The sequence below is a fragment of the Fusarium flagelliforme genome (assembly GCF_020744385.1).
Source record: "Fusarium flagelliforme strain FIESC 12 MPI-CAGE-AA-0113 chromosome Unknown B0J16scaffold_1, whole genome shotgun sequence".
In the NCBI taxonomy this organism is placed as follows: Eukaryota; Fungi; Ascomycota; class Sordariomycetes; order Hypocreales; family Nectriaceae; genus Fusarium; species Fusarium flagelliforme.
Window position 1 is genome coordinate 2489243 of NW_025763503.1, and position 24214 is coordinate 2513456.

A 24214-nucleotide genomic window follows, 5' to 3' on the forward strand; every position below is an offset into this window, starting at 1 on the left:
CTGTCTGTTGTTCTTTTTGCTGGGATAGACTGGCTAGCTTGGGAGCTTGCTTGAAAGAGGTCAAGGTGACCTGATGAAAGAGGTAAGGCGAGAGGTGTTGCTTGAATTGACTAGCTTTGAACGTGTCTAGTATTTTGTCCGAGTCGTCGATTTCGTTCGCTTATAAGGTTGAATAAGTAAGTGTACGTGTGTATGTGTAAGTGATTCACTCGAATGAGAGCAGAAGAGCCAAGTGATTAGAGGCGGGCGGACGAGAAGATTTAAGTGAATCGGTTCCAAAGGGAGACGTGATGAAGTTCTTGTTCGAGGGAGGAAGCGGGAAGCAAGTCGCTTTTGTACAGAACACAACCTGTATGAGAGAACGAAACTTTGAGAAAATCTCAATGAGAATCAATGGCAAGGCAAGGCAAGGCTTACAAGACCAGGCAAGGGCAAGGGGTGTGTGCCCTTCCGTACTGGATGTGCCGTCCAAACTGTCAATCAATGTCAATGTCAATGTCAATCATCCATTATTACCTTACCTGAGGTATCGACCTCATCAAAATTGCTATGAAATTTCCCTAAGGGGGTCCACGACAAGGGGGGGCGTCTCGGAGGGGTGACAAAAAACGACGAGCCACCCAAAGCAAAAAAAGGAGAGACGACGCCGGTACCTAGGCTGGACCATGTTTCATGGCTTTCCTCCCAGGGCCTATGCATGTCTCCACGAGGGATCCGTTCGTGGCTGATGGGGATCAAAGAATGAGCTCGGGCTTCTAAAACTCAGGGCGCGCTTCTCTCGACCTTCCATTCCCTCGCTTGTCGCCTGTGGGTATTAGCATGGCATGGGTTGAAGCAGTAGTCTCCCGGCACCCAGCCGCCAGGTCATGACTTTCTAAGGAGCGCTGATCCGAGCAGCACCCATCCATGACAAGTTACGGTGCGGTACTTCAAGTAATGGCAGTACCTCTGCTAGACACTCGTCTCGCCTCTCTGGGACACCCAGGCCACCGGGTCACAGGGATGAGAAGCCGCTGGGATCTGCTATTGCTGCAAGGCGTGTAATGTCTCCGGGAGGTTGGAAAGTCGCAACCTGGCCTGGCCATCATCTCCCTCTCAGACCGTTTTCTCACACCCTGTCATCCACACATCGCACCCCAGATCCGCTTTGTTCATCCCTTGGTGCCTCCAGCTGCAGAAAACAGTGCTATTCTTCTGTAACTGGCTACGTTCGGGTGTTGGCGTATTGTTTGTGACGTTGACAGCCCGTTAGAGCTTAGAGCCCGCTTGAACATGAACCACAGAACTGTACATGTCGACAATTGTTCTTTTGTAATTCCCAGCAAGTCTTCTTCCTTCAGTCTTCATCAAGGTATGTTTGCTATTACACCAGGTGATAACCACGAGCAGCTTGAGAAAAAGGAAAAGCGCTTCAGGGAGCCTCCCGGCGCCCCGTAGTGGACCCAGGACTGGCCGAGCCCAATGCTCAGCCAAGCCAGTCCGCGCTGGCGACGTCAGGTTGAGGGTCTAAACGGTACTTAGCGCTGTACTGTTGCACTGTACTGTACAATCATGCTGATTCATGGGGTACACTCTCCGCCCGGTACGAGCGTCGATTCAGTTTCTTCTGGCACTTCTGTGACATGGCTGGGGTCCGCCGTTCTCTCGGTGCTCTCAATCTCAGTCGGCCGTACCTCAATCCATAATATCCCAGTCTGCTTGTTCCAGCAATCACCCATTCGGGACATGTCTGTTTGATTTCCCATTTCGAACCAGCTTCTGTCTCGTTTTTTCAACATGCCGGCACATTGGTCTGGTAAAACTTGGCCCTCTGAGAAACTTATCTGCCGGGTTTGGGTGCTACAAAGCTTAATCTTCCATACCAAATTCCACGTCGATGAGGACTCCTCGTCCCACCAATTTCGTAGTATATGCCGAACAGCAGTATCTGTAGAATACTGTAGGAACATTCTTCAGTCTCCATACGTCTCTTGTCTCATCTCGTTGCAGGATGGAATCATGTAATGTCAGAGCGCGGTAAGCATAACGCGCCACTGTGCCCAGTAGCACGTAAAGGAAGCTGTGTCGCACCTGTGCCATCCTTTCATAGCGCATGATTTCCAACTGGAAAGACCATGTGGTGCTCTATCGCTTTATCGCAATATGTCAATGCCACGAGTGGCAATGACGTCTTGCTGCTATTCCTTCATTGACATTGCCTTAAAATAGACAAAATGGCTAATTTAGTCAATACCTGAAGCATCTCGGTTTCCAAGCTCTCGGGTAGATCCGATGCCTCGAAGAAACCCAATGTTAGACTCCAGTCTGGAAAGATAAAAATATCTTAATGCAGTTATTCGTGTGCTGCATCCGGGTACCACATACAAAATCGTATCGTAATCTTTGCAGTTACTCTTGTGTTTACTCTCACATTTGAACAATTGCCGTAACAGGCGTGGAGTGATATGTTCTTACATATGTCCGCACTCTTGTTGAACTGCCTGCTGCCCATGAACAGCTACTGTTTGCGTGGTGTTCAAACCCGTCTGGTTAGGGATCGGTAGGTTTCACACAGACCATTTACCGAGATATCGTCCACTGGATAGTAGGTATCAGAAGTTCTCTTCCATTTTGGAGAGTCTCGGATACCCGAGCCTCTGCGAGCCTCGAGCTTAGATGCGGCTGTTAGCTGAGAGACATGCAATGGCAAGAAAGGGTACCGTTGCAACGGTTGCCCATGTCTCCTTGTATCATAGCTGCCGCGTGGGAGTTCTTCGGTCGGATAATGTTAATGCTTCTCTTGTTAGAACAATGCCGCCCCGCTTATGATCTTGAATTCCAAGGACCCGGTACAGCTGAAGCATCGCTTGCCCGGTCATGCACGGCGACGCCCGGTATAGAGCAGACTGTGCGCATCGATTATAGCGATACCTAGACCAGTTGATATTCTGATCATAAATATGGACAATGTTTCTCTTTGAGATCGAGCATCCTTAATACTTGCTGTCTTATGCGAATCGTCAAAGTTGTCTGTCTGGAGTCAATGTGATAAAACTGTTTCATATTCAGCTGTTGCTAGTTGAGACGTCGTAAAGTCAATGACTGCCATGGAATCATGGCGTCACAAGAAGCTTCATCCTTGTGTATCTTATGCGACGGAAGTGTTGCCGGCCTCGCCTAACACTGGGCCAACGTCTCTTAGAGTGACAGGTAGAGAGATATGCCACATCCCATAATTCGCCGAGAGCACACTCATCTCTTCTTCAGCCTCTTGCTGCCTTTGTGCTACGCTTAACGTTCATGGAACAGATGCGCCGCCGAGTTGTTAGCCCTGAGCTTCTGGCCATAAATGCGATCGTTTGCTGCCACGTTTGTGACAGACTTGCAGAATGTCCAAGCCTCGATCACCGTAGCGATTTAATGGGTTGAAGTCAAAGCGGACCGATGGGGCTTCGTAGAAGGCTTCCAGAAGCCTGCCAAACCGCTTGCAAAGAACTCCACACAAGACTCAATGCGGACGTGGTACTTCTGACCGTGCCAACTTCAAGCGAGCTACAAAAGAACACTGTATAGCTAGGTTTAGCCATGCGTGCCGTCCTCCTCTCGAGCAGATGCCTCCTCCGTCTAAGCTCCACTTGAGTCAACCCAATTTGGGAGTACCCATCAAGTGGGGATAACTCATGGATTGGGATGAACTGCCAGAACTTCCAACAAACTTCCGTCCTGCATGTTCAGGGGTAGGTCGCTGCACATCCGCCTTAGCGCAGCCCACACGTTGTGGCGTTTTACGCAGACCGTAGTGCCGCAGAGAAGCCCCAGCAGACCTTCGGCGTTCCTGCATTAGTTGATTTCCAAACGCCATTCGCATTTGAAACAGGGGACGGTGTCGTTCGTTCTGAGCTTCATCCGCTTCCTCATCAGTCGCATCCACCGTAAGGGTCTATGTCTGGAGCCAATACCAGTCGATCGGTTTTAGAGAACGCTCTGGAGTTTCATCTGACAGATGCGATCGCGATGCATTTTATGTCATGTGACGTCCATTGCTTGCTGAAGCTTAGCTGACGAGTGACTTGCCAAGACTAGAAGGTCATTAATAGTTGCCATGTGGTACAGAGCCAAAGTTGGGCCTAGTTATCTTCAATATTTCGTTCCTCAACTAGCATGAGAATCCAACTCATGAGTGATCGCACCATGAAGACTGCACTTTTTCTTCAAGAAACCCTTCGGGCCTTCTTTACTCGTTGTAGTCCTCAGCACAGAGAGGCTTTTTTGCTTTGTTCTTTTGCTCAAATCACCACAGAACCCTGACTCTGGACCCTGCATCGGGTATCATTTTGTGGGAATGTCAATACAGCGATGCGAAGGCTGACACGTATGTCCTTGGCCGGATGCGAGAACGACATCGTATGCCTGGACCAGCTAATGCCACCCAGAATCGTGCTATTGATCTGACTTATCAAACTATCGCTGCCGGCTTTGTTGAACAGGGCAGCTGCTTGTAGATCAGGCCGACATGTTAGGGCCAGTTAGTCAAGCCAGTGACATTTGGTTCCTGGGCTAGTTTGGCTAGTCACGGACGACATATCATCCGTACTTTTTGTCTGTTGCGGCTCTTTGTATGTACCATGAACAAGATGAGGACCCTTCTTGGCACCATGTTTGGTGGGGCTGCTGGATATCCACCTATCGGATTGGCGATGCGTCGGGTTGGGTCCATAGCGACAAGACAATTACTTCTCTGCTTCTAGAAGCCTCAGCGAAGGTATCGCAGATCAGCCATGGGCACCTACAAAGACAGAAGTAAAACGTGAGACGTCATTTGATTGGTGTATATTGGCTCTCGCTTGGCATACTCTGTATGAAGCATTTTTTTTGTGACTGTGCAAACGGACAGTCAGTAGTTGAGAATACATCAAAACACTCTCAAAGTGGTGACCTGATCTCATGAGTGTCTTCCCAGCCTCATGTCTTTTTTGGACTCTCTGCCAATTTGAGATGAAATTATACGTACCAGTATTCGTGTCGCCGGGGAACCGCTTCCGCTATTGCAGTGCGTCCGTGCCGGGTCGCCTCGTAATTTCAAAAAATTTCGTCCCAAGAGCCATGCTCCATGGTTCATGCCCATGAACCGTTTGTGTGGGGACAGGAGAGGCCTCTTTTCCAAACCAGGTAGGCAACCTTCTGGAAGGATGATCTGTGGGAGTATTTGTTCTAGAGTGTGTGTCGTTCATGCCGGGTATGCTCCCCGAACGATAGGACAAGCAAGCCACGAGTCAAGCTTCAAATGCGTTGAGGAGCAGCGATCCACTACTGGCAGCCTGCCGTGCTCCCGGCTGATCGCTATCGAGATTGTGTATCTCGCGCCCAGCCTCAGTAATAGCTATTGAACACATCCCTGATCTGCGTTATTCAATAATTAGCCACGAGTCGTGATAGTCTAGTCGCTGTCTAGGCATGGGACTATGCAGAGCCCCAAGAGGCTGACTCGATAGGACTGACCCCTAAAAAACCTTACTCGATGGGACAATATTTCAGTCCGGGGAAAGGTTCAAGACAGCACGGCACGGCGTTTCCCAAACAACCACCAGGCGGCCTTTTCAGTCGTTGCGGTGGATTGATATCGCGGGTGACGGGTGAATGGTTGATAGGCCTAGTTTGGTGTGAAGTGGTTGGTTGTATGAGTTCGCGCAGGGAATGGAAGGTAGAAAATCGAACAATCTATGGGATAAGTGGTGAGGCTGCAGTATCTCAGAGTCAGTTGCCAATCTGGGTAGTTTCCTCATTCAGGAAGGCTCTGCTTTGCTTTTGGATGCAGTAAGTGCCCAGAGAGAGGAAGGCACTCCCGGTGGATGATACTATCCTGCGATGCGTTGTAAGGTTTGAAGTTTAGGGTAGCCGAGCTGCCTTTTCGTAGTAGATATTCCTCAGTTAGACGTTCAATAATACATCAAATATATAGGCCATCGGAAACTTTTTTCTATAGTTTCTGATATCGTTTTGTGTAGCTAATGACTTCCAACTAATTGAGATACTTAAAAAGTTCCAAGCATAGTTTGTTAAGGAAGGTGTGTTTGAACTCAAGCTTCATCCACTGTCGTTTTGCTATTACAAAGGCGAGACCAACTACATTTCTTGATAAGCTGTAAGGAGACAGTGTATCGACAGAGTAAATCAAGGATAGTTTTATCATGGAAATTAAAACAGAAAGCCTTATTATTCCGCAATGTAGACTGAAGCTTCGTGCCCAGATAGCAGAGTACATGATAGCGCGTGAGAGACCACTATAAGAGCCACTGTAGCCAGATTTAGTCGCTAAAAACCAAAAAGTGCATGTACCCCCATAACGTGGGAGCTCCAGCGTGTCACTCAAGCCACATACCCCAGCCTCACCTCCACCCCGCCATCGCTGACGCAGCTTGGATATCCAACCACGCCGACACCGATAGCTTCCTACTGAATACAGGTCCGTTCCAGCAACACAAGCCTGCAACGCCCGAACAGAACAATTCGACTTGAGCAAAAAGTTGCCCAACATGTCAATTATCCAACAGCACACGAGCGCCACTCTGGGCGACGCCTGGCGTACTATTAACATCGACGCTTTGGAAGAGGATTCCAGCGTCAACTTCGACACCTCCACCCTCCACCCCCCACAGCCCGAGATCGACGAGGCGGCAGTGCGACAGCTCTCTGGACAGATCAGGCAGCTACTGCGAGGAGGAGATGCCGAGGGAGCTCTGAGGGGAAGCTTGGAGACTCCTGTCTACAACGGAACAGATGCTGCCAAGGTACGCCAACACGACCTCAAGAACGAGTACTGCTTGATAGCACGAGGGAGACGTGGAACTGACGAGAATACGCTTACAGGATGCGCACCTGCACACCATTATTGAAGTTCTTCAATCCATCAAGGCCAGCGATATGTCCCCCCTGTTGAAGAGCATCTACGGTTCCGACGGAGGTCCTGAGTGCCTGGATGTTCTGATGAAGTACATGTAGGTTTCGACTCCTGCACGTGTATAGTTTTACCTTCTAACACCATATACAGTTACAAGGGAATGGCTACGGTTCATCCTGGAACAGCTTCACGAACACCGAACAAGGTTACACCCCAATCGACAGGAGGCTTCAGCCAGATGGGAGGACGACCTGGCGGTGTGAACGAACCAGCAACTGCCGCCATGAGCGTGCTTCTGAGCTGGCATGAGAAGGTTGTCGAGGTCGCTGGTTTGGGATGCATCGGACGAACAATGACAGACTGGCGCAAGGTCTAGAGGACAGATGCGTGCATAGGAGCGGTCAAGAACACATAGAATCATGATGACCTTCAGCCAGAAGTCGCGGAGAAACTCCTGCGTATACCATGGCATTGGTGTTACTTTATTTACATTACACAAATCAACAGCCTAGCCTATTTTTGTTCCAAGACATCCTTCAAGTTTATGTCACCACTGCCCCTAGCCAAAGGCTGTGGTTGGTTCTCACCCTCCTTCCATCCGATCATGTAAATAACTCGGAAGGTAGCAGGAATAGTCCCATCTGGGTTACCGTGAAGTTCTCTATAGATGGCATCGCCAGCGAGAAGAACATCTCGTTGGATCGCACCCATCTCTCTTCCAATGACCGCATTGCCCTCTCCCATGGCCTGGAGGTCTTGCATGAGAGCGAACATATCAGGGTAGTCAACGATGATATCATCAATATCAACAGTCAACATCTTGAAGCCAGCCTTTTGGAGCAGACCACCAATGTCTTTGACATCAGCCAAAGGAGAAACTCGAGGAGACATGCCACCTCGTCTTTCTGATTCTGCTAGTTGCAACGATGTTCGCAACTCGAAGAGTGTGTCGCCTCCAAGCATAGCTCCAATGAAAGGCGAATCAGGCTTGAGAACATGATTGATTTGGGTGAGGATACCAGGTAGGTCATTGATCCAATGAAGACTCAGTGAACTCATGACCAGGTCGAATGAGGAGGGTTCATAAGGAATTGTCTCTTCATCAGCTACAACTTCTCGAGTGATATTGAGTTTGTTATTGAACTCATGATCAGCATCTCGATGTAAGAGTGTATACGAGGAATCAGCAGCAACCAATTCGTCAATACGCGTTGATAGTGGTGGCGACTCAGCCGCGTTGGGATCAGGATCAGGATTATCGCGAACCAATGCTCGCGCGAGATTGCAAGAGTTTGCACCTAGGTCCAGCACTCGAGGGAAGTGACGCTTGATATCCTGACTTAAGGTTAGATACATGCAATCTTTTCAACCATGTATACTTACCAGAAGCCGCTCTGACAATCGAATGGCAACCTCATCTTTGAGATAATCGGTTTCGCGACTTTCCTCCGCATTCATGCCTGCACGTTCCTTCTGAAGCCATTTTGTGCGCCGATTGAAGACCTGGAAACGGGGAGCTCCAGCAGCTTGAACAGCATAGAATCGTTGATTTGCGACAGGACGACAGAGATTGGCTGGTCGCGACAGAGCTCGTAGACTACAGCGCAAGGCCAATGGCGGAATTCTACATGATGACATTGCGTGAGACCTTGAATAGAACTCTCGAGCTTGAAAGGAAAGATGAGCCTCAGCTTTATATAGTTACCTACAGACGAGGTGCCAAAAGTGCTGATGCAATAGAAGTCATGATGGATTTGATAGACTCCATGGAAGCTCTCTACTGGCTGCAGTGTAAAGTGGATGATGCACGGGCCATGTGTAGAATCAACGTGCTAAACCGTTTTTGGACGTTTTGGTAACTACCCGTAGGAGGCAGGAGACAGGAGGCTTCTCAGAGGCTAGAAGCCATTGGCCTCAGTATGGTGACAGAAGAACACACTTCCTCTTGCACCAAATTCATTAATCTCGACAGACTTCATCTTTTTGTCTCTTGAGTATCAGCTGCAGTGATCTCTTCAGCCTGAAGTACGTACAATAAATACCCTCTCGCCTGTGACAGCCCTTGTCAGTCCCCGACTCATCCGTTCCCTAGCCCACGGGCCTCTTCCGCAACTCCTAAGTTAACAATTAGACCGCACAGAGCAGAGAACCACCCACCCACCACCCGCAACCGCATCTTTTGCTTAGCTCGCCCCTCCAACGAGCAATCTCCCATCACATCGACATACAATCGATGTCTGGCGCGTGAGCCGTCTGGACAATTCGAGTCGACTATGCGATCTTTGCGATAGAGCGCGACCACACTCTGTTTTGGAGATATTTCAACATCACCTACCGTGTCTATAGACCTCTCGCCGAACCATTCATCCGAGTACTCTAACCCCCGTATTGTTTCCATAATCAGGGGTCCTCTACAACTGTCCGCACGACCGCTTCAACACCCTATCGCCCGCCATGTCGAGCTCAGGATCCGGCTTTCTAGGCCGCTCGAGTAGCAGCAATGCGAATATGCGTGGTTTGGTTCAGTTCATCGCTGATCTAAGAAATGCGAGAGCGCGCGAGCTCGAGGAGAAGCGAATTAATAAGGAACTCGCCAACATTCGACAGAAGTTCAAGGATGGCAGCCTCAGCGGTTACCACAAAAAGAAATATGTCTGCAAGCTGTTATACATCTATATTCTGGGTTGGAATGTCGATTTCGGGCACCTCGAGGCCGTCAATCTGATCTCGGCGAATAAATACTCTGAGAAGCAGATCGGGTATTTGGCCATGACGCTGTTCCTTCACGAGAAACACGAGCTCTTGCATCTTGTCGTCAACAGTATTCGAAAGGATCTTCTCGACCATAACGAGCTTTTCAACTGTCTCGCCCTCCATGCGATTGCGAACGTGGGAAGCCGAGAAATGGGTGAAGCTCTCAATGGAGAGGTCCATAGGCTCCTGATCTCTCCGTATGCGCTCGCGCCCCCCTGTCCTGCGAGATAAATACTGACAGCTGATATCCAGGACTTCCAAATCGTTCGTCAAGAAGAAGGCAGCCTTGACTCTTCTTCGACTATATCGCAAGCACCCAGACATTGTATCACCACAATGGGCGGAGCGTATTATTCATCTGATGGACGACTCTGACCTTGGTGTTGCGCTTTCAGTGACATCTCTTGTCATGACTTTAGCCCAAGACAATCTCGAACAATACAGAGGAGCATATGCTAAAGCAGCAGCCCGTTTGAAGCGCATCCTTGTCGACGGCGAATATACAACAGACTACCTCTACTACAAGGTTCCCTGTCCTTGGCTACAGATCAAGTTGCTCAGACTTCTGCAGTACTTCCCCCCTGCAGGTAAGTTGAGGTATTGCGACGAAGAATGGAAAGCAGCACTAACACCATTCACAGAGGACACTCATGTTCGAGACATGATTCGAGAATCCTTGCAGAAGATTCTCAATCTGGCTATGGAGACCAATAAGAACGTGCAGCAAAACAACGCCCAGAACGCCGTGCTCTTCGAAGCCATTAACCTTATTATCCACTTGGACACTGAGCATGGCCTGATGAAGCAAATTTCCACAAGGCTGGGCAAATTTATTCAGAGCCGAGAGACTAATGTCAGATACCTGGGCCTGGAGGCTATGACGCATCTGGCTGCGCGCGCCGAGACACTCGATCCCATCAAGCAACACCAAGAAATAATTCTTGGTTCGCTTAAGGACCGAGATATCAGTGTTCGTCGCAAGGGTCTGGATTTGCTCTACAGTATGTGTGATGCAACCAACGCCCAAGTGATTGTTGGTGAGCTGCTGCAGTATCTACAGAACGCCGACTTTGCCATCCGAGAAGAAATGGTCCTTAAGATCGCCATTCTTACGGAAAAGTACGCTACTGATGTGCAGTGGTATGTTGACATCTCCTTGCGACTTATTGCCATGGCCGGAGACCATGTCAGTGATGAAGTTTGGCAGCGAGTTATCCAGATCGTGACAAATAACGAGGAACTGCAAGTGTATGCAGCCCAGAATGCGCTGCAGTATGTCAAGGGTGATCACTGTCATGAAACCCTTGTCAAGATCGGTGCCTATATCCTCGGAGAATTCGGTCATCTGGTTGCCGATCAACCTCGTTGCAGTCCGATTGAACAGTTCATGGCCCTTCAGGGCAAATTGACGGCGTGCTCTTCGAGTACTCGCGCGATGATCCTGTCATGTTTCATCAAATACGTCAACTTGTTCCCTGAAATCAAGCCTCAGCTTGTTCACGTGTTCGAATTCCACAGCCACAACCTGGACTCGGAGCTGCAGCAAAGAGCTTGTGAATACTTGACTCTTGTGAACATGCCAACGGATGATCTTCTCCGAACAGTCTGCGACGAGATGCCACCCTTTCCCGAAAGACAATCTGCGCTCCTGTCGAGATTACACCAGAAACATGCAAACACGAGCGACCGAAGGACTTGGGTGGTGGGAGGAAAGGACGCCAATGCCGATGCCAGGGAACTTAGCATGGGAACTGGGGCACTTAAGAGGACTTTCAGCTCCAACATGCCACTGAACGGCAAATCGAACGGCCAGACCGCAGCAGGTGCCAACGGTCACAGCAATGGCGTTGCCGATCTGGCTGGTCTGGACCTCAACGCACCTTCGCCCTCCGAGCCCAAGATGCTTAAGGCCCCCAACCTGGCCAGCGCAGCTCATTTGTCACCGGGATGGGAGCAAGGGTTTAACAAACTGCTGGTTCGGTCGGATGGCGTTCTCTACGAGGATGGTCAACTACAGATAGGCGTTCGGTCCGAATACCGCGGCCAAATGGCTTGCTTGATCACCTATTTCAAGAACAAGACACCAGCAACGATGAGTTCTTTCACTACGACCTTGGACTTGGACGAGAACGAGAAAACCAATCTTACTTGGGATGTTAAAAACCTTCCCGATAGCACCATCGTGCAAGGTGGACAATCTCAACAAGTTGTTATGTTCGAGGCAAAGAAGATCTTCGAGAAATGCCCTACTGTACGCATCAGCTACCTGGCTGGTGCCCTTCAGGCACTGACTTTGAAGCTTCCTGTGGCGATACACAAGTTTATGGATCCGGCAGAGCTTACAGCTGAGGACTTTTTCAAGAGGTGGAAGCAGATTGGTGGTGCACCTCGAGAGGCCCAAGCCATTTTCGGAGTCAACGGCAAGGGTGACAGGCAGCTCACGGAGAGCTTCGTCACGAAAACTGTAGAGGGATTTAGATGGCGTGTGCTAGACATGGTGGATCCCAACCCAAAGAATGTTGTTGGTGCAAGCGTGCTTCATACGTCCCAGGGAGGCAAATTTGGTTGTCTGATGAGACTGGAGCCAAACTACGGGCAACAGGTAAGCCACTTCGTGTCATCATGTCGCATTGTATATTCTAACCCGTCGCAGATGATCCGCTTGACCGTTCGTGCCACAGATGATTCTGTCCCCGCTGTGCTGTTGAAGTACATGCAGGAACGACTCGCTGCAGGCATCTCGACAGCACCGGAACGATTTGAACCACCTTCACGAGAACAGATTTCGGACTCTTTCCGTAATGTGATGGTGAACTAGTGGGCGAGTACGATGTTTATGTTCTATAATTCGCCGAAGGGAGTTGTCTTAATACCAAGAAGCATATGGGCGTTGGGGAACTCACATGAGAACCGGAGGAAGCGCTCAATTGAGGCCGGCGCTTTGCTGGCTAAGAAGTTGCTTGCGTTGTCGCTCCCTGTATAACCCCCTGAACAGGATCAAGGCGACTAAGCCGCTGGAAGTGATTATTAGGGAGGATGTAGTTGTCATATACCATGATCTATTGCTGTAAATTGAATGAAGCACTACGCAAACAACATATTGGTGACAGTGATTGAGCTATGCCCTAGAATATGAGTGTTTGTGCATGGGGAATATGAATCTTTTTCAATTTACGCTGTTTTGTTATGTTACTCTTTGATCTTGGCATCAGCCTTAGCAGGCCGCTCTCCGAAGATCGTGCTACCAACACGAACTTCACCGCTTCCCAGACGGACGGCACCTTCAAAATCCTCACTCATACCCATGCTCAGCTCTAGGCTCTCTGGGTCAAGATTGAGCTCCTTAGCCACGAGATCTCGCTGCTCCTTCAAAGTGACGAAATCCTCGTTCTCGGTTTCGGCGGTGGTGGCCTTGCTACGAGCAATGGCGCCGATAGTCATCAGACCAAGCAGACGGAGACTGGGGCACGTCTCGGTGATCTCACGGCACAAAGCCACGGTTTCGTCACCGGGAGCGCAACCAGACTTGGACTCCTCACCGGACGTGTTGACCTGGACGTGGACACCAATTTTGGGAAGCTCGGGTTCCGAAGAGAGAAGGTTGGTGCGTGTAGTATTTAGAAGTTGAGCCTTTTTGGAGGTGTCTATGCTTGAGACGCAGAAGAGGTTTGGAATTTTTCCAATAGTCTTACAGTGATCTAAAGAGATGTGTTAGTTGGTGGTGCGATGAGATAGTATGAGTCAAGGATCTTACTCGACTGGAGACCACCGATAAAATGCCACTGAACAGTCTTGGGGAGAAGAGCCGCTTTTTGACTCAGCTCTTGGGCGTAATTCTCGCCAAAATGAGTATGAGAGGCAGGAGCCTGGTGAAGGGCTAGGATATCATTTGCAGGCTTGAGCTTTGAGACAGCTACAAGTCGGACCTGGTTGATATATGTGTAAGCCAGGGTACTCTAGAGTTGGAAATGTGAGTGTCATGCATGCATACATTTCGACCGTTTGCTACAGCAGCAAGACGCTCTTTGACTGAGTTGAGCTGAGAGACAAGCGTCTGGGCTCTGGAGGGATCGATTTTCATTTCTTCCTGAGATTCACTCATTTCTATGGTATGAAGTTCAGTTCTGTGAGTTTATCGCCAAAGTAAGTGATGATTGTTGTAAGTGGAGGGCAGGCGGTTTTGGGTAGCCGGGTTATCATCGGTTAGGTCATGCATTCGCCGTCAAAGTGGCCAGCATAGAGGTAGCTCACTCAAGCCACCAAACTATACCCCTTGAGTTCTCTAAGCCAACTTTCCAACAACGTATTTAATTCCTGCGAAACAGACTGGTTATTCCTCAGAAATACAGGGATATATAAATAATGGCATCCGAATTGAAAAATGGCCGCCGGCGGGCTACCAGCAGCGCCGCTACCAGACCTGGACACACAAGACGAAAGCCCAGGGCCGTTATCCAGCCAAAGTCATCTCATACATCAGACGAATTTCTTCAAGACTTCCTGGACCCAACATTTGATCCCGCGACTTTTCTAAATGCGACTCTACCGCCATTGCAGCAGCGTTCTGTACCTGGTCGAACAGGGTCGGATATTGCCCCTCTTGCTGAGCTGTCCACACAAGCCCAGACTCTTATTTCGCAGCTTAATGCTCAGACTTCACGATTATCAACTACTCTCACACATCTCACCGATGATATTCTGAGAAGTGGGAGCCGTTTGGCTTACGAGGTGGAGTTACTACGAGGCGAGACTTTGAGTTTGCAGGAGACGATGAACGAGACACTTCAGGACGACATCAAGAAGTTTGTCCCTGAAGGGCTGCAAGAAGCTATTGAGGCAAAGAACGCTGCAGCAGCTGCAGCCAAGGAAGACAAGAGCGCGGCACCGTCAACAACTGCCGCTGGCACTACCGGCGATGCGGCAAACCCAGATGATCCGGAGTTTCTCAAACAGCTACAAACATTGACGCTCGTACGATCACGGCTAGACTTAGTTATCAAGACCTTCGGCGATGCTATGGAATTTGTCTTCCCACCCTCAGAAATTTCAGTTAGTTCCGGCTTCCTATCAGTATCAGCACCGGAACCTGGCTCAGCACAGCAGAGCTCGGAAGAGAAGGGCAAAGAAGTGCTGCAGAACATCCGGAATGAGATATCAGACCTATTGAACAAATCAGAGGACCCTATTCAAGGCATTGAGAAGGCGGCGCAGAGAATCGAGCAGCTCAAGGAGCTTTCACTGGTGTGGAAGGACACAGCAGAGGAGAAGGGCAGGAACAAATTTCTAGAGAGTCTCGCTAAGATGGTGGAAGATAAACATCGGGATTTAATGAGGGAAATGGAACAGGCTACAAAGGAGAAGGGTAAAGTTGAGTCGCGATCACGGAAGGGAAGTGTCACGAGAGATGCTGCTGTGGTGGAAGATACCAAATCACCGGGTGGCTTTGGTCTGATTAGCCAGTTACACAAGCTTAGAGGAGGTCTCTGAAGCAATTACCAAGGACGGTATAATAGACTTGGAAAATTAATTAAAATGTGAACAACTACCTACTGTCTCTTATTGTGTTTAATTGTTGTTCAACTGAACAGCTCCACTCTAGCTTTAACTGTGTAAGTACTGTATAAACACCGTCTAATGGCTCAACCAATCACTCCACTTACAGCATGACAAGATCAGTCCGGGGCACTATTCTCCAAAATTACCGCTTCTGGAAGGCGGTAAAGGCAACTAGACAGGCGCCGCAGCGAGGTCATGCCTCTGCCTCCATCTCTCTCGGTCTCTCAGTTTGAGCCGAGACAATAGAAACACTCAATTCTACCTCGTTTCCCTGCACTGGATCGTATTGTATTGTACGTCACTAGCACTGACAGTTCTTCGTTTGTCCGTGCTACTGTTCACTCAATCAATAAGCTTCTATTGTGCAGAGAAGTCTTTTATCGTTTGACTTAGACTTTACCTCCTCCCTACCTTTCCTTGTTCTCAGCTCTATTTCTTCAGCTTGCACTCTTTGCTTCCTCCACCCTTACGTCTTTCTACACACAGCCACGAGAGATCACGACTCTCCCTCAACCAAACCTTTCTTTTTCTCTCAGTCATACTTCAGCAGTCGCTATACAGAAAATCACTTACACATATTCCATAACACTTCGCAATGGCCGCCAACGACCCAGCGGTCCCTACTAACATGGGCGGTCGATCTGACCGACGCTCTCCCCCTCCTGCGGCTCATTCCAAACGAGATCGCAAGAGACAAGCTCTTATGGAGCGACTCTCTAGCATGACCGACAAGTTCCATAGAGAGCGGGACATGACATATCGCGATCAGCTACAAAAGATCCAATTCGACATCAATCTCGTGCAGCGCTTCGATCCCTACGATCCCAAGATTCTTCAAGTCATCGCCGAGCTTCAACGGGAACATACCAATACTCAAGGCCCTCCAGTCAACGCCGAAGATGCACGAAGCCTGCTTGACATGGCAGGCATTAGGTTTTCTGATTTTATGGCCGAGATCGAAGATCTCGTCGAAATTCGTGACTTTCAATTAACACAATCCAAGGTAAGAAGGCGCCGCACGCCACGCAGTCATGTTTTTCGCTAACCATTTGCACAAACAGAACGAATACGAACGACGACTTCGAGAGTATAAGAACACTTATGCTTACAAGGTCGAAACCGCAAAGCGCGAGCACAAAGCTCTTACAAGCACTCTGCGCGATCGGTTAATCAATACCCTTACCCACAAGAAGAACCGATTGAATCGCGAAAAAGAAGTTTTGGAAATCAACGACTCCAATGCCTTACTGCTCAACCCGAACCAGTTCAGTCTTACCAACCCTGCCAGTCCCGGCGGTCCTCACGGCAAGCGAGCCACACGTTTGCGCAAGGATGCCGACGATTTGCAAATGTACTCGGACAACAAGAAACGGAAGCGAAACGCCAACGACGACGACGGCTCGCCTGCCCCGACTCGACGTGCCCTCGACAACCACAACACAACTCCTCTATGGCAGTCTGAGAAGGCTCGCGCTGCTGCCAAGCAGAACGGTCCTGTCTACAGTATTGACAAGCTATTCACGGATAAGGAGCTGTCGCTTAACTACAACACAGCTGCTCTGGCTGCGCATCAATATATTCTTCGCAATCGCGTGAACGGTGGCGGCCTTTCACCGGAAGATAGTGACTCTGGCAACGGTGATGCCAACGACCACGACGCTGATTCTCAGCCTTCTGCCCCCGCAATGGAGCGTTCTGTCTCACACGCCACTCGCAGTAACCGTGGCGGTGCTACCCATAACTTTATTGACGACAAGATTCTGGGTGTTGAGGGGGTTGCCAACTTTGAAGTTAACAACCTAGACATCTTGCACTCCCAGGAGCCGCCCAAGATGCCCCCTCCCGTGCCTCAACAGTACCTTAAGCCTTATCCTCGTACTGCCGATCAGAACTTCCCTGTTCCCCTGTCTAATGACGACATCATGTCCGACCTGTCTGTCATGGGTTACTTCAAGCAGTACGACGCTGCTCACAAGCCCGGAGCTCACCTCGATAACCCAGCTGGAATGCGTAAGGTGCTTGCAGCTGTGGCGACGCCTTACCAGAACTCCCAATATGTGGCTTTTACCAGCGCTCCTCGAGAAGACCCTGAGCAGGTCCGCGATTCACTTGGACTACCTGCCATTAGCAGCCTGCGAGACCAGCCTAGCCCTGCGAATGGTACTGCAGCCACTTCAGTAGCAGCCCTGTCAAGTGCCGCAGTGCCCATGAGCCGCCAGAGTAGCGCTGGCGGAGTTGCTATGAGCCGTCAGGGAAGCAGCAGCACCCGTGGCAAGGGACGCAAGAACTAGTCATTTGCTTACACACCGAGCATGAACGACCTCTTTTTATACTATTACAAGCGCGGCGCATAGGCGTAGCATCGTTCGACTTACGACGGCATCTGACTTTACGAAGTTCAGGAAAAGCTGCATCAACGGACGATGTGATATTTGTTTAACTCTTTGATTTGACAAGAGTGTTGGTATTCAGGGTTTATTGGCAAGGAATGAGCTGAAGCACCAGGGAATCATGTTGACTTTACGTTTTTACAATGGCATCGAGTAAAAAGACTTGATGAATAGAAATAGAACGCCTGCTTATTATTTCATAATATGAATACGAAATTGGACCAATTTACAGCGATATTGAATGAGCAACCATACCATCATAGAAATCTGTGAACCAAGTTCCCGCCTATCCTTGTGACAAACACGTTCAAGGACCAAAGACCAGTGCGCGAACCTCGATGCTCTCACGACCTTCTGCCTCCGGTCGAGTCCTCGAGTCTTCAAAAGCAGTATGCGGTACACGACCCTTGATCTTGGAACCGGGCTTGAGTGACTCGCTGTCAAAGCACTCCAACAACAACCGCTCACTCCCCTTCATGCCACTGAGATAATACCATTTCTGCTCTGGGTTATGTTGAATAGCCGCAGTCCAGCCACGGTAACCATCTGGATAGCGGTGCTCAACCGGCACAACATCTTTATCCTCTACAGAAGCAGAGGACGCAACCGCAAGAGGGAAAGACTCAAGAGGTCTCTTCGTGAGAGGTCGCCAGATGTTGATAAGACGATAGCGTCGCTTGAGAAGCTCGTCTGCTTCGTTGGGAAAGTATCTGCGTACACGCTGAGCCACAGCTTCAGCAGTCTGATCAATGTGCACACGAGTCACCGGCGCCCGCGCAGCATTAGAAGCCTGTCTCCGAATAGTATGATCAAAGAAGAAAACACGATTCGACCCAGGAACGTTGGAGAGAAGAAGTTGCTCCAGTTCGGGATAGTAGTTTGACTTGATGGAGTCGTCGTCAACAAATTCGGCCTCTTGAGAGGGCGGGACATCCTGGATGACTTGGAAGGCATCGTGGTCTAAGGTGTACTCGGATTCATGACCACGAATATCGTGGATGATGGTTGATTGGGGGTCATCTGTGAAGTTACGCTGGGGTTGGCCCTTAGGGGGAGTGTCGACGAAGTTGAAGGGAGTTGAGTTGTCGGTTGGAGGATTGTAGAAGTTGAGGGTTGCTTTGACGTCGCCTCGGGGGATGGTTGACGAGATGGCCATTGTAGAGGTTGAGGCTTATGTAGATGTACGTAGTAGTCGATAGATAGATGTTATGGCTTGAGTATATCAATTATAGCAAAAGGCCAAGGTAAACTATTGTCAATAGAATAATGTTATTCGAGAATGGATATCTGTTGAATAGATGCTTTCGAAAATACATGCTTCATACACGGCTCTTTATATCTTCATCTGCGCTGGCAGATGCACCATCCCAAGAGATGGATTTGAAATCGAACAATGATGCAATTGACCATCTCGTACCAGATTTGGAAATAAAAACGTACGCGGTTGAGCACGCCATTCTCGAGATGCACAACCGTTGGCTACTCATCAATTAAAAGGGCGTACGTTATGAAGTCGGATTAGTAAAGAGACTTGATTACTGTACAAAGTATTCTTGTAAGTCTTTAGCTTGTGTGCGAGCCAATAAGAACAATAAAGTGAGTCTGGCGGGAATTGTACGGATTTTATTGAAGCCAAGCATGAATGAATATCGCAGCGGTTAGAAGTCTGTATGTTGAAAAGAAACTTGAACTGTGACAGTAATTATTTATTGTGGGCACGGCCGTCATACGATAGTTATAGATACTGATCTACAGTGCAAGTGCCAAAATAATAAGGAGAGACTGAGACTGCGACTCCTCCCCATCTCATCCTGGACCAATTGCTAAATTTAGCCCCCTTTTGCTCCATCGCTTGGTGACCTAATTTGCAACTCAACGCGCCCTATTCTGTACCTCTCCTCTCATAGTCGCGTCCATCTTGAAGAGACGCTCAACTATTTTGCATCAATCAGGCTTCAGTATTATTGATTAAATGTTACCCTGAGTCATCCCTGTTTCGTCGTTGCTTCTGCTGGAGCTATCGGCTATTCTATTCATGTCTCATCTTTCGTTTGGTTTCCGTTTCTGTTTACCCCCAATTCTCACATGAGACGAAACGAACAACCCGACTATGTAAAAAGACTACATTCTTTCTCTTCTCGGTTCTGTCCTAATTGAGAAATGAGCTCGCAATGTCGTCGCCTGTCATTGTTAATTCTCGGCCTTCTCCGGCTCAGCCTCCACCACAGTCCGGCGTATCAGTATCGGGGGCCGGATCGGGATCCGCTGCGCCTCCGCCTCCGCCTCCGTCCTCGGACCAAAGCTTTACCGCCGCACGTCCGGGACTTCCGGATCGTTGTGTCTCGGAACAATCGGTCGAGAACGCTTATGTTGACTTCATCCTCTTCTGCAACCCAGCAGTTCCCCTTTCTACACCTACAGACAGTCTACGCGAGGCCTTTCGTAACCCTCCTCGCAGCGGAAGCAAGTCCTTCAACACATTTGCCATCTACGAGCTGGTCCGCAAGTTCTACAACAGTGAGATACGTACCTGGACCGAGCTGACGACAAAGCTTGGAGTTGAGCCTCCCGACCCCAAAAAAGAGAGCAACCAGAAGGTGGCACAGTATGGAGTTAGGTTGAAGGTATGTGATGTGTTTGGTCACCCCTAAAGTATACCCACTAATAGGGCTGAGCTAGAAATGGATGAATTCCATGCACGTCAAGGCCTTTTTCGAGTATCTTATGGATATACCCAATGATTACTGGACAAAGATCCCTACTGATAGTAACCCTACCAGCCAGCCCATGCGGGATGGCGTGGCTCTTGAAGATGACATGGCCCTGAGGGCTCTATTCCCCCATATTCGACCCAAGAGAGGTCGAAAACGTCCAGTAGACGATGACACAGCCACTTCTCTGTCTCCCGCACCGGCTCAGGCTCAGACCCAGAGATCTTACCTTGCCCCATCATCAGCTGTTGACGGCGTAAGCGGTCCCATGTCAGCAGATCCATCGAGATTAACTGGTGCACCCTGGACACCAAGTGACGTCCAGCAAACTCCGCTGTTCCGATGGCCGCAGTCTGCCATTACACCAACTTCACGAAACTCCTTCTGGGATGATGCCCTCGAACCACAGTCCGCTGTGACTCCGTCTAAGCCGAAGCTCACTGCTCAGCGTAGAGGTCCCAAGAATGTCTCTTCGGCTTGGAGACCTGGAGTTGCCAACGGCGGCGTTAAGCCAAGAGGACGACCGCCGATACACAGAACTCCTGTAGATATATCGTTACCACCGTTTACAGTTGGACCTACGTCCGCTGCTACTACTACAGATCAAGCCGAGTCCGAACCTGTAGCCCCCATCTACACTCCCCCAGTCTCAACGGCCCCTAAAACAGATGGTGGACCTTCTGATGATTCCATCTCGATCCCTTCGATTACATCACAGCCGCATTCGCATCCTGTTTTACCACGGCCTACTCGACCAAGTATATCTTTGACAGTTCCCGAGCGACCTTCTGGTAGTGTAAGACTCGCAACTCCTCCACCAGTCGTCGTCATCAACGGAGAACCCAGCGAACCGCAAGTTATTCCGCATCCAGCACATAGCGGTATTCCGCCATCACATTTCTCATTAGCTGCGCAGGAAGCTACGGCGGCGAGTCAGAAACAAGCCCAAGACGAAGGCACTATGTCGCATCCCAAAAACGTCCCCCGGTTCTACTTTGAGAGAATCGAGGATCGAACAAATGTTGATGAAGTTCTTGCATATATGATTCGCAGTTGTCTTGCAGCGACCTTTCTAGATGCAAAAGGCAACCCAGGTGCTCCCTGCACGACAAACGAAGCCCTGGCAATCACCAACTGCACTCTCGAAGACATGTACAACACCGCCGAATCACCGCAAACCTTCCTGATCAACCTCGCAGCCGTTACAGGAGGCGGGTACCTCGTGTCCGAGCCGAGCAGGATCAAGCGCCTGGGAGTTACGGACGGCATTATGAGGTATAGCTGCGAATGGACATACGGCTTCGGGCCTTTCAGGGGCACGTATCATATGGAGCAGGCAGTGCCAGCAGAACTGATCGAAGAAAGAGATGCGTGCCCAGAGCCCACGTCTGGAGAATCAGAGGCGAAACTCTCGACGGATGAGTGGAAGGCGAAATATGAGAATTTGCTGATGACGATGAATAAGAAGGATAAGAAGTTTACGGATCTGAGGACCAAGGTGACGGATCTTTTGAAGCTGCCGCCCAGGAGATGATACCCTTTCTGTGGTTTACCATGCTTTGTTTTTATGGAAGCATTACTGAGCGCGTTGATGCGATTTTCTTTGGGCAGTATTATATGGCGTTATCTCTCTTGGCTTTTTAGTGTTATGAGATTGGTTGTATATATCTTTTTGGATGACTGCATATTGGGTACTGAGTTCTTACAGCAGATTCTTGGCTATCTATTCGTCTTAAATAGCGGTGAACTTAACATATGAGGATAATATGTCTCCTTGTAGATCCAGTATATGTAAGCCATCGGCTGCTGGGTCAAATACAGTAGCTTTTCTAGTGGTTATGTAATTTTCGGATCGCTCGGAGGATGACAGATCAGATAGAGTATTATCACCATCCTAATTGAGATGCGGCACGTAGAAGCTATCAGCGGCGACTCCGAGAAGTAGGTGTAAGCAGCCTATAGTCTGGTTATGACTCGCGATGGTTTAGAAAGTCTACTCCGTCATTGAGGTGACTGATGGTTCGGCGAGAGTGGGATGTATGTAGGAACTTTATGTAATAGGGCTGATAGTTTGTGAAGTTAATATTAAGATCTGCATTTAAGAACGTAAAATCTTTTCTATTGTCTTCATTGTCTACTGAACATTTCTCTCGTGATATTTGTCAGCCTATTCATGAGGGTGCAAGTGATTGATACTGCTATCTCGTCATTGGACAGATATACGAGTGGAGGGATATTGACGAGAAACATGTGGAATCCGGGGAACGTCACAGATAAACTCAACCGATGAGACGGAAAACCTGGAGTAACTGCAAGACAAGGCAAGGGGTCTTGATCGTGAGATACAACCGTAGTGTTGGGCGTTTTTGGTGGAGATGAAGTTACCCTGCAATGTCCACTCACGAAGCGGGAAATTCTGCTGCCTTGAGCTGAAGCCACGCCAAGCAGCCCGAGAAAGCAGCCATTACCGTATCAAAGTCTGGGGTAAAGTTTAACTTCCAACGGGGAAAGACGTTTCTGTATCGGAGACGATATAAAGAAGAGGATGAATGCCAATGTTAAATGGCTGTTGGATCAGTATCACGTGTATCCCTCGAGAGTTGCATTTCGGAATCCTGTCGGAGAGTAGAAGGATGCAATGTAGATCCATGCTGTATAAGAAAACCAAGAAGTCAATAACCTGCGGAATTAAGCATCATGTTTTGGTCTTCCTTGTCTCTTGAATATGAAGGATTCCAGATGCAGAAAAAAGCGGCTGGGTAACTTGAGTACGCAGATCAATAACCGTTCAAGTCAATGCTACGTATTGCACCAGTTGTCGTCACAGAGAAGTTTCTAGGGTCTTGCTTGATCACGAGACCGACACGGAATTATACGATGCTGTGTTGGTTGAAGTAAAGTATCATGCCACCAACACTGACTTGTCTCTCAAAACTGGTCATGATATTCAAGTTGTGTTGGTAAAGGAACAGGTTGGGTTGCAGAAGAATGGCGCAGATGTTCAAGATGGATGGTTGTTTCTCATCTGACAGTTGACAACCGAAGCGAGACAAGGGACCCTTGTTTGAAGATGGATCAGTATTCCATATGCTGTTCGTGATGGATGAGATGATTCAATGTATTTTGTCGTTCTTTTACTGTCTCCGGATTAGAGTCTCGTCTAGAACAATCATAAGAACCCGACTGTACTTTGAGTCTACGGCTGAACTGACCTGACCTGAACTGGGTTGGTATCTTATTGCGGAGATGCACGATGGATCGATCCTGGGTCAAACCTGGGGTAGTGGATTCAACGAGAGAGACAGAGCAGAGAATATTATGGAAAAGCCGTCAAGATATGAGTTGAGTGAGCAATGATAACAGTATGTATTTCTAGTAAAGAACATCAATCATCTTCATCGTTACTCGTCGGCCAAGTCTTGAAAGTTCCTTCCTTCCTGTTGACCCCTGCCACTTGACGAACCCAACTCTAGACTAGACCCTGGTCCTTCCTTCCCCATCTTCAAGCGCCCCAAAGCCCCGAATAAAGCGCAGCCGCATTCCACATCTTCTTTCCCAGTTCCATTATTACTGTAACTTGACTTCTTCTTTGTGTCTTCATCATTAATTGATTGAGACCTGTATTAGACTCGATATCCGATGCGCTCCAGAATAATTCGCCGCCACCGATTAGTTTCGAGTGTCGCCCCCTCAGTTTTGACTCTTTCCTAATTCCGACGACACAAAAAGACAACCTTTGAGTTCGTCGCATAGGTTAACCGAACACCAAAGGCCTGGATCCTTCGACTCAACTCTGCTCTTCAACTTCGCCTCCTCCAACTTTTCGACCTGCTCCTTCGTTCAATCATCAAGAAAATCACCTCCGCAATTGATTCCGGTTGATTAAGAGTTCTCATCACACGATCCTGTTTCCTGCGACCACCAGA

At 49.0% G+C, this 24214-nt stretch overlaps 8 protein-coding genes across 8 annotated transcripts; 5 read left to right on the top strand and 3 right to left on the bottom strand.

Moving 5' to 3' along the window:
- Nucleotides 1-6326: 6326 nt before the first annotated feature.
- Nucleotides 6327-7391, top strand: B0J16DRAFT_408794 (actin-related protein 2/3 complex subunit 5). The gene is made up of 3 exons (XM_046133052.1): nucleotides 6327-6767; nucleotides 6847-6974; nucleotides 7028-7391. Exons 1-3 carry the CDS (start codon nucleotides 6513-6515, stop codon nucleotides 7251-7253), a joined length of 609 nt encoding a protein of 202 aa, XP_045988782.1. The 5' UTR covers nucleotides 6327-6512; the 3' UTR covers nucleotides 7254-7391.
- B0J16DRAFT_408795 (S-adenosyl-L-methionine-dependent methyltransferase) lies at nucleotides 7391-8623 on the bottom strand (the record flags this gene model as incomplete). The annotated part of the gene is made up of 2 exons (XM_046133053.1): nucleotides 8261-8623; nucleotides 7391-8212 (listed from the first exon to the last, which is right to left on the bottom strand). Exons 1-2 carry the CDS (start codon nucleotides 8513-8515, stop codon nucleotides 7391-7393), a joined length of 1077 nt encoding a protein of 358 aa, XP_045988783.1. The 5' UTR covers nucleotides 8516-8623.
- A 708-nt stretch (nucleotides 8624-9331) lies between these two features.
- Nucleotides 9332-12449, top strand: B0J16DRAFT_377600 (adaptin N terminal region-domain-containing protein; the record flags this gene model as incomplete). Its single annotated transcript, XM_046130853.1, has 4 exons — nucleotides 9332-9828; nucleotides 9884-10218; nucleotides 10273-12233; nucleotides 12285-12449. 4 exons carry the CDS (start codon nucleotides 9332-9334, stop codon nucleotides 12447-12449), a joined length of 2958 nt encoding a protein of 985 aa, XP_045988784.1.
- Nucleotides 12450-12761: 312 nt separating this feature from the next.
- On the bottom strand, nucleotides 12762-13807 carry B0J16DRAFT_14197 (uncharacterized protein). The gene is made up of 3 exons (XM_046121907.1): nucleotides 13623-13807; nucleotides 13386-13557; nucleotides 12762-13329 (listed from the first exon to the last, which is right to left on the bottom strand). The coding sequence occupies exons 1-3, from the start codon at nucleotides 13731-13733 to the stop codon at nucleotides 12821-12823; spliced, it is 792 nt and encodes a 263-aa protein (XP_045988785.1). The 5' UTR covers nucleotides 13734-13807; the 3' UTR covers nucleotides 12762-12820.
- Nucleotides 13808-13902: 95 nt separating this feature from the next.
- B0J16DRAFT_327578 (uncharacterized protein) lies at nucleotides 13903-15164 on the top strand. The gene has a single exon (XM_046126115.1). The coding sequence runs from the start codon at nucleotides 13994-13996 to the stop codon at nucleotides 15116-15118; it is 1125 nt and encodes a 374-aa protein (XP_045988786.1). The 5' UTR covers nucleotides 13903-13993; the 3' UTR covers nucleotides 15119-15164.
- Nucleotides 15165-15601: 437 nt separating this feature from the next.
- On the top strand, nucleotides 15602-17681 carry B0J16DRAFT_14209 (Sds3-like-domain-containing protein). Its single transcript, XM_046121911.1, has 2 exons — nucleotides 15602-16190; nucleotides 16249-17681. The coding sequence occupies exons 1-2, from the start codon at nucleotides 15783-15785 to the stop codon at nucleotides 17476-17478; spliced, it is 1638 nt and encodes a 545-aa protein (XP_045988787.1). The 5' UTR covers nucleotides 15602-15782; the 3' UTR covers nucleotides 17479-17681.
- Nucleotides 17682-18898, bottom strand: B0J16DRAFT_14210 (uncharacterized protein). The gene has a single exon (XM_046121912.1). It carries the CDS (start codon nucleotides 18731-18733, stop codon nucleotides 17885-17887), a length of 849 nt encoding a protein of 282 aa, XP_045988788.1. The 5' UTR covers nucleotides 18734-18898; the 3' UTR covers nucleotides 17682-17884.
- An 850-nt stretch (nucleotides 18899-19748) lies between these two features.
- On the top strand, nucleotides 19749-21822 carry B0J16DRAFT_352260 (ARS binding protein 2-domain-containing protein; the record flags this gene model as incomplete). Its single annotated transcript, XM_046129252.1, has 2 exons — nucleotides 19749-20201; nucleotides 20257-21822. 2 exons carry the CDS (start codon nucleotides 19749-19751, stop codon nucleotides 21820-21822), a joined length of 2019 nt encoding a protein of 672 aa, XP_045988789.1.
- Nucleotides 21823-24214: the final 2392 nt, after the last annotated feature.

Bases quoted from the DNA above. Each gene is read 5' to 3' on its own strand.
- B0J16DRAFT_327578 (XM_046126115.1), top strand. From the start codon at position 13,994: ATGGCATCCGAATTGAAAAATGGCCGCCGGCGGGCTACCAGCAGCGCC.
- B0J16DRAFT_408794 (XM_046133052.1), top strand. From the start codon at position 6,513: ATGTCAATTATCCAACAGCACACGAGCGCCACTCTGGGCGACGCCTGG. The intron at 6,768-6,846 runs GTACGCCAACAC...ATACGCTTACAG, and splicing joins ACGGAACAGATGCTGCCAAG to GATGCGCACCTGCACACCAT. The intron at 6,975-7,027 runs GTAGGTTTCGAC...CACCATATACAG, and splicing joins GATGTTCTGATGAAGTACAT to TTACAAGGGAATGGCTACGG.
- B0J16DRAFT_14210 (XM_046121912.1), bottom strand. From the start codon at position 18,733: ATGGCCATCTCGTCAACCATCCCCCGAGGCGACGTCAAAGCAACCCTC.
- B0J16DRAFT_14197 (XM_046121907.1), bottom strand. From the start codon at position 13,733: ATGAGTGAATCTCAGGAAGAAATGAAAATCGATCCCTCCAGAGCCCAG. The intron at 13,558-13,622 runs GTATGCATGCAT...TATATCAACCAG, and splicing joins CTGTAGCAAACGGTCGAAAT to GTCCGACTTGTAGCTGTCTC. The intron at 13,330-13,385 runs GTAAGATCCTTG...ACATCTCTTTAG, and splicing joins TATCGGTGGTCTCCAGTCGA to ATCACTGTAAGACTATTGGA.
- B0J16DRAFT_14209 (XM_046121911.1), top strand. From the start codon at position 15,783: ATGGCCGCCAACGACCCAGCGGTCCCTACTAACATGGGCGGTCGATCT. The intron at 16,191-16,248 runs GTAAGAAGGCGC...TTGCACAAACAG, and splicing joins TTCAATTAACACAATCCAAG to AACGAATACGAACGACGACT.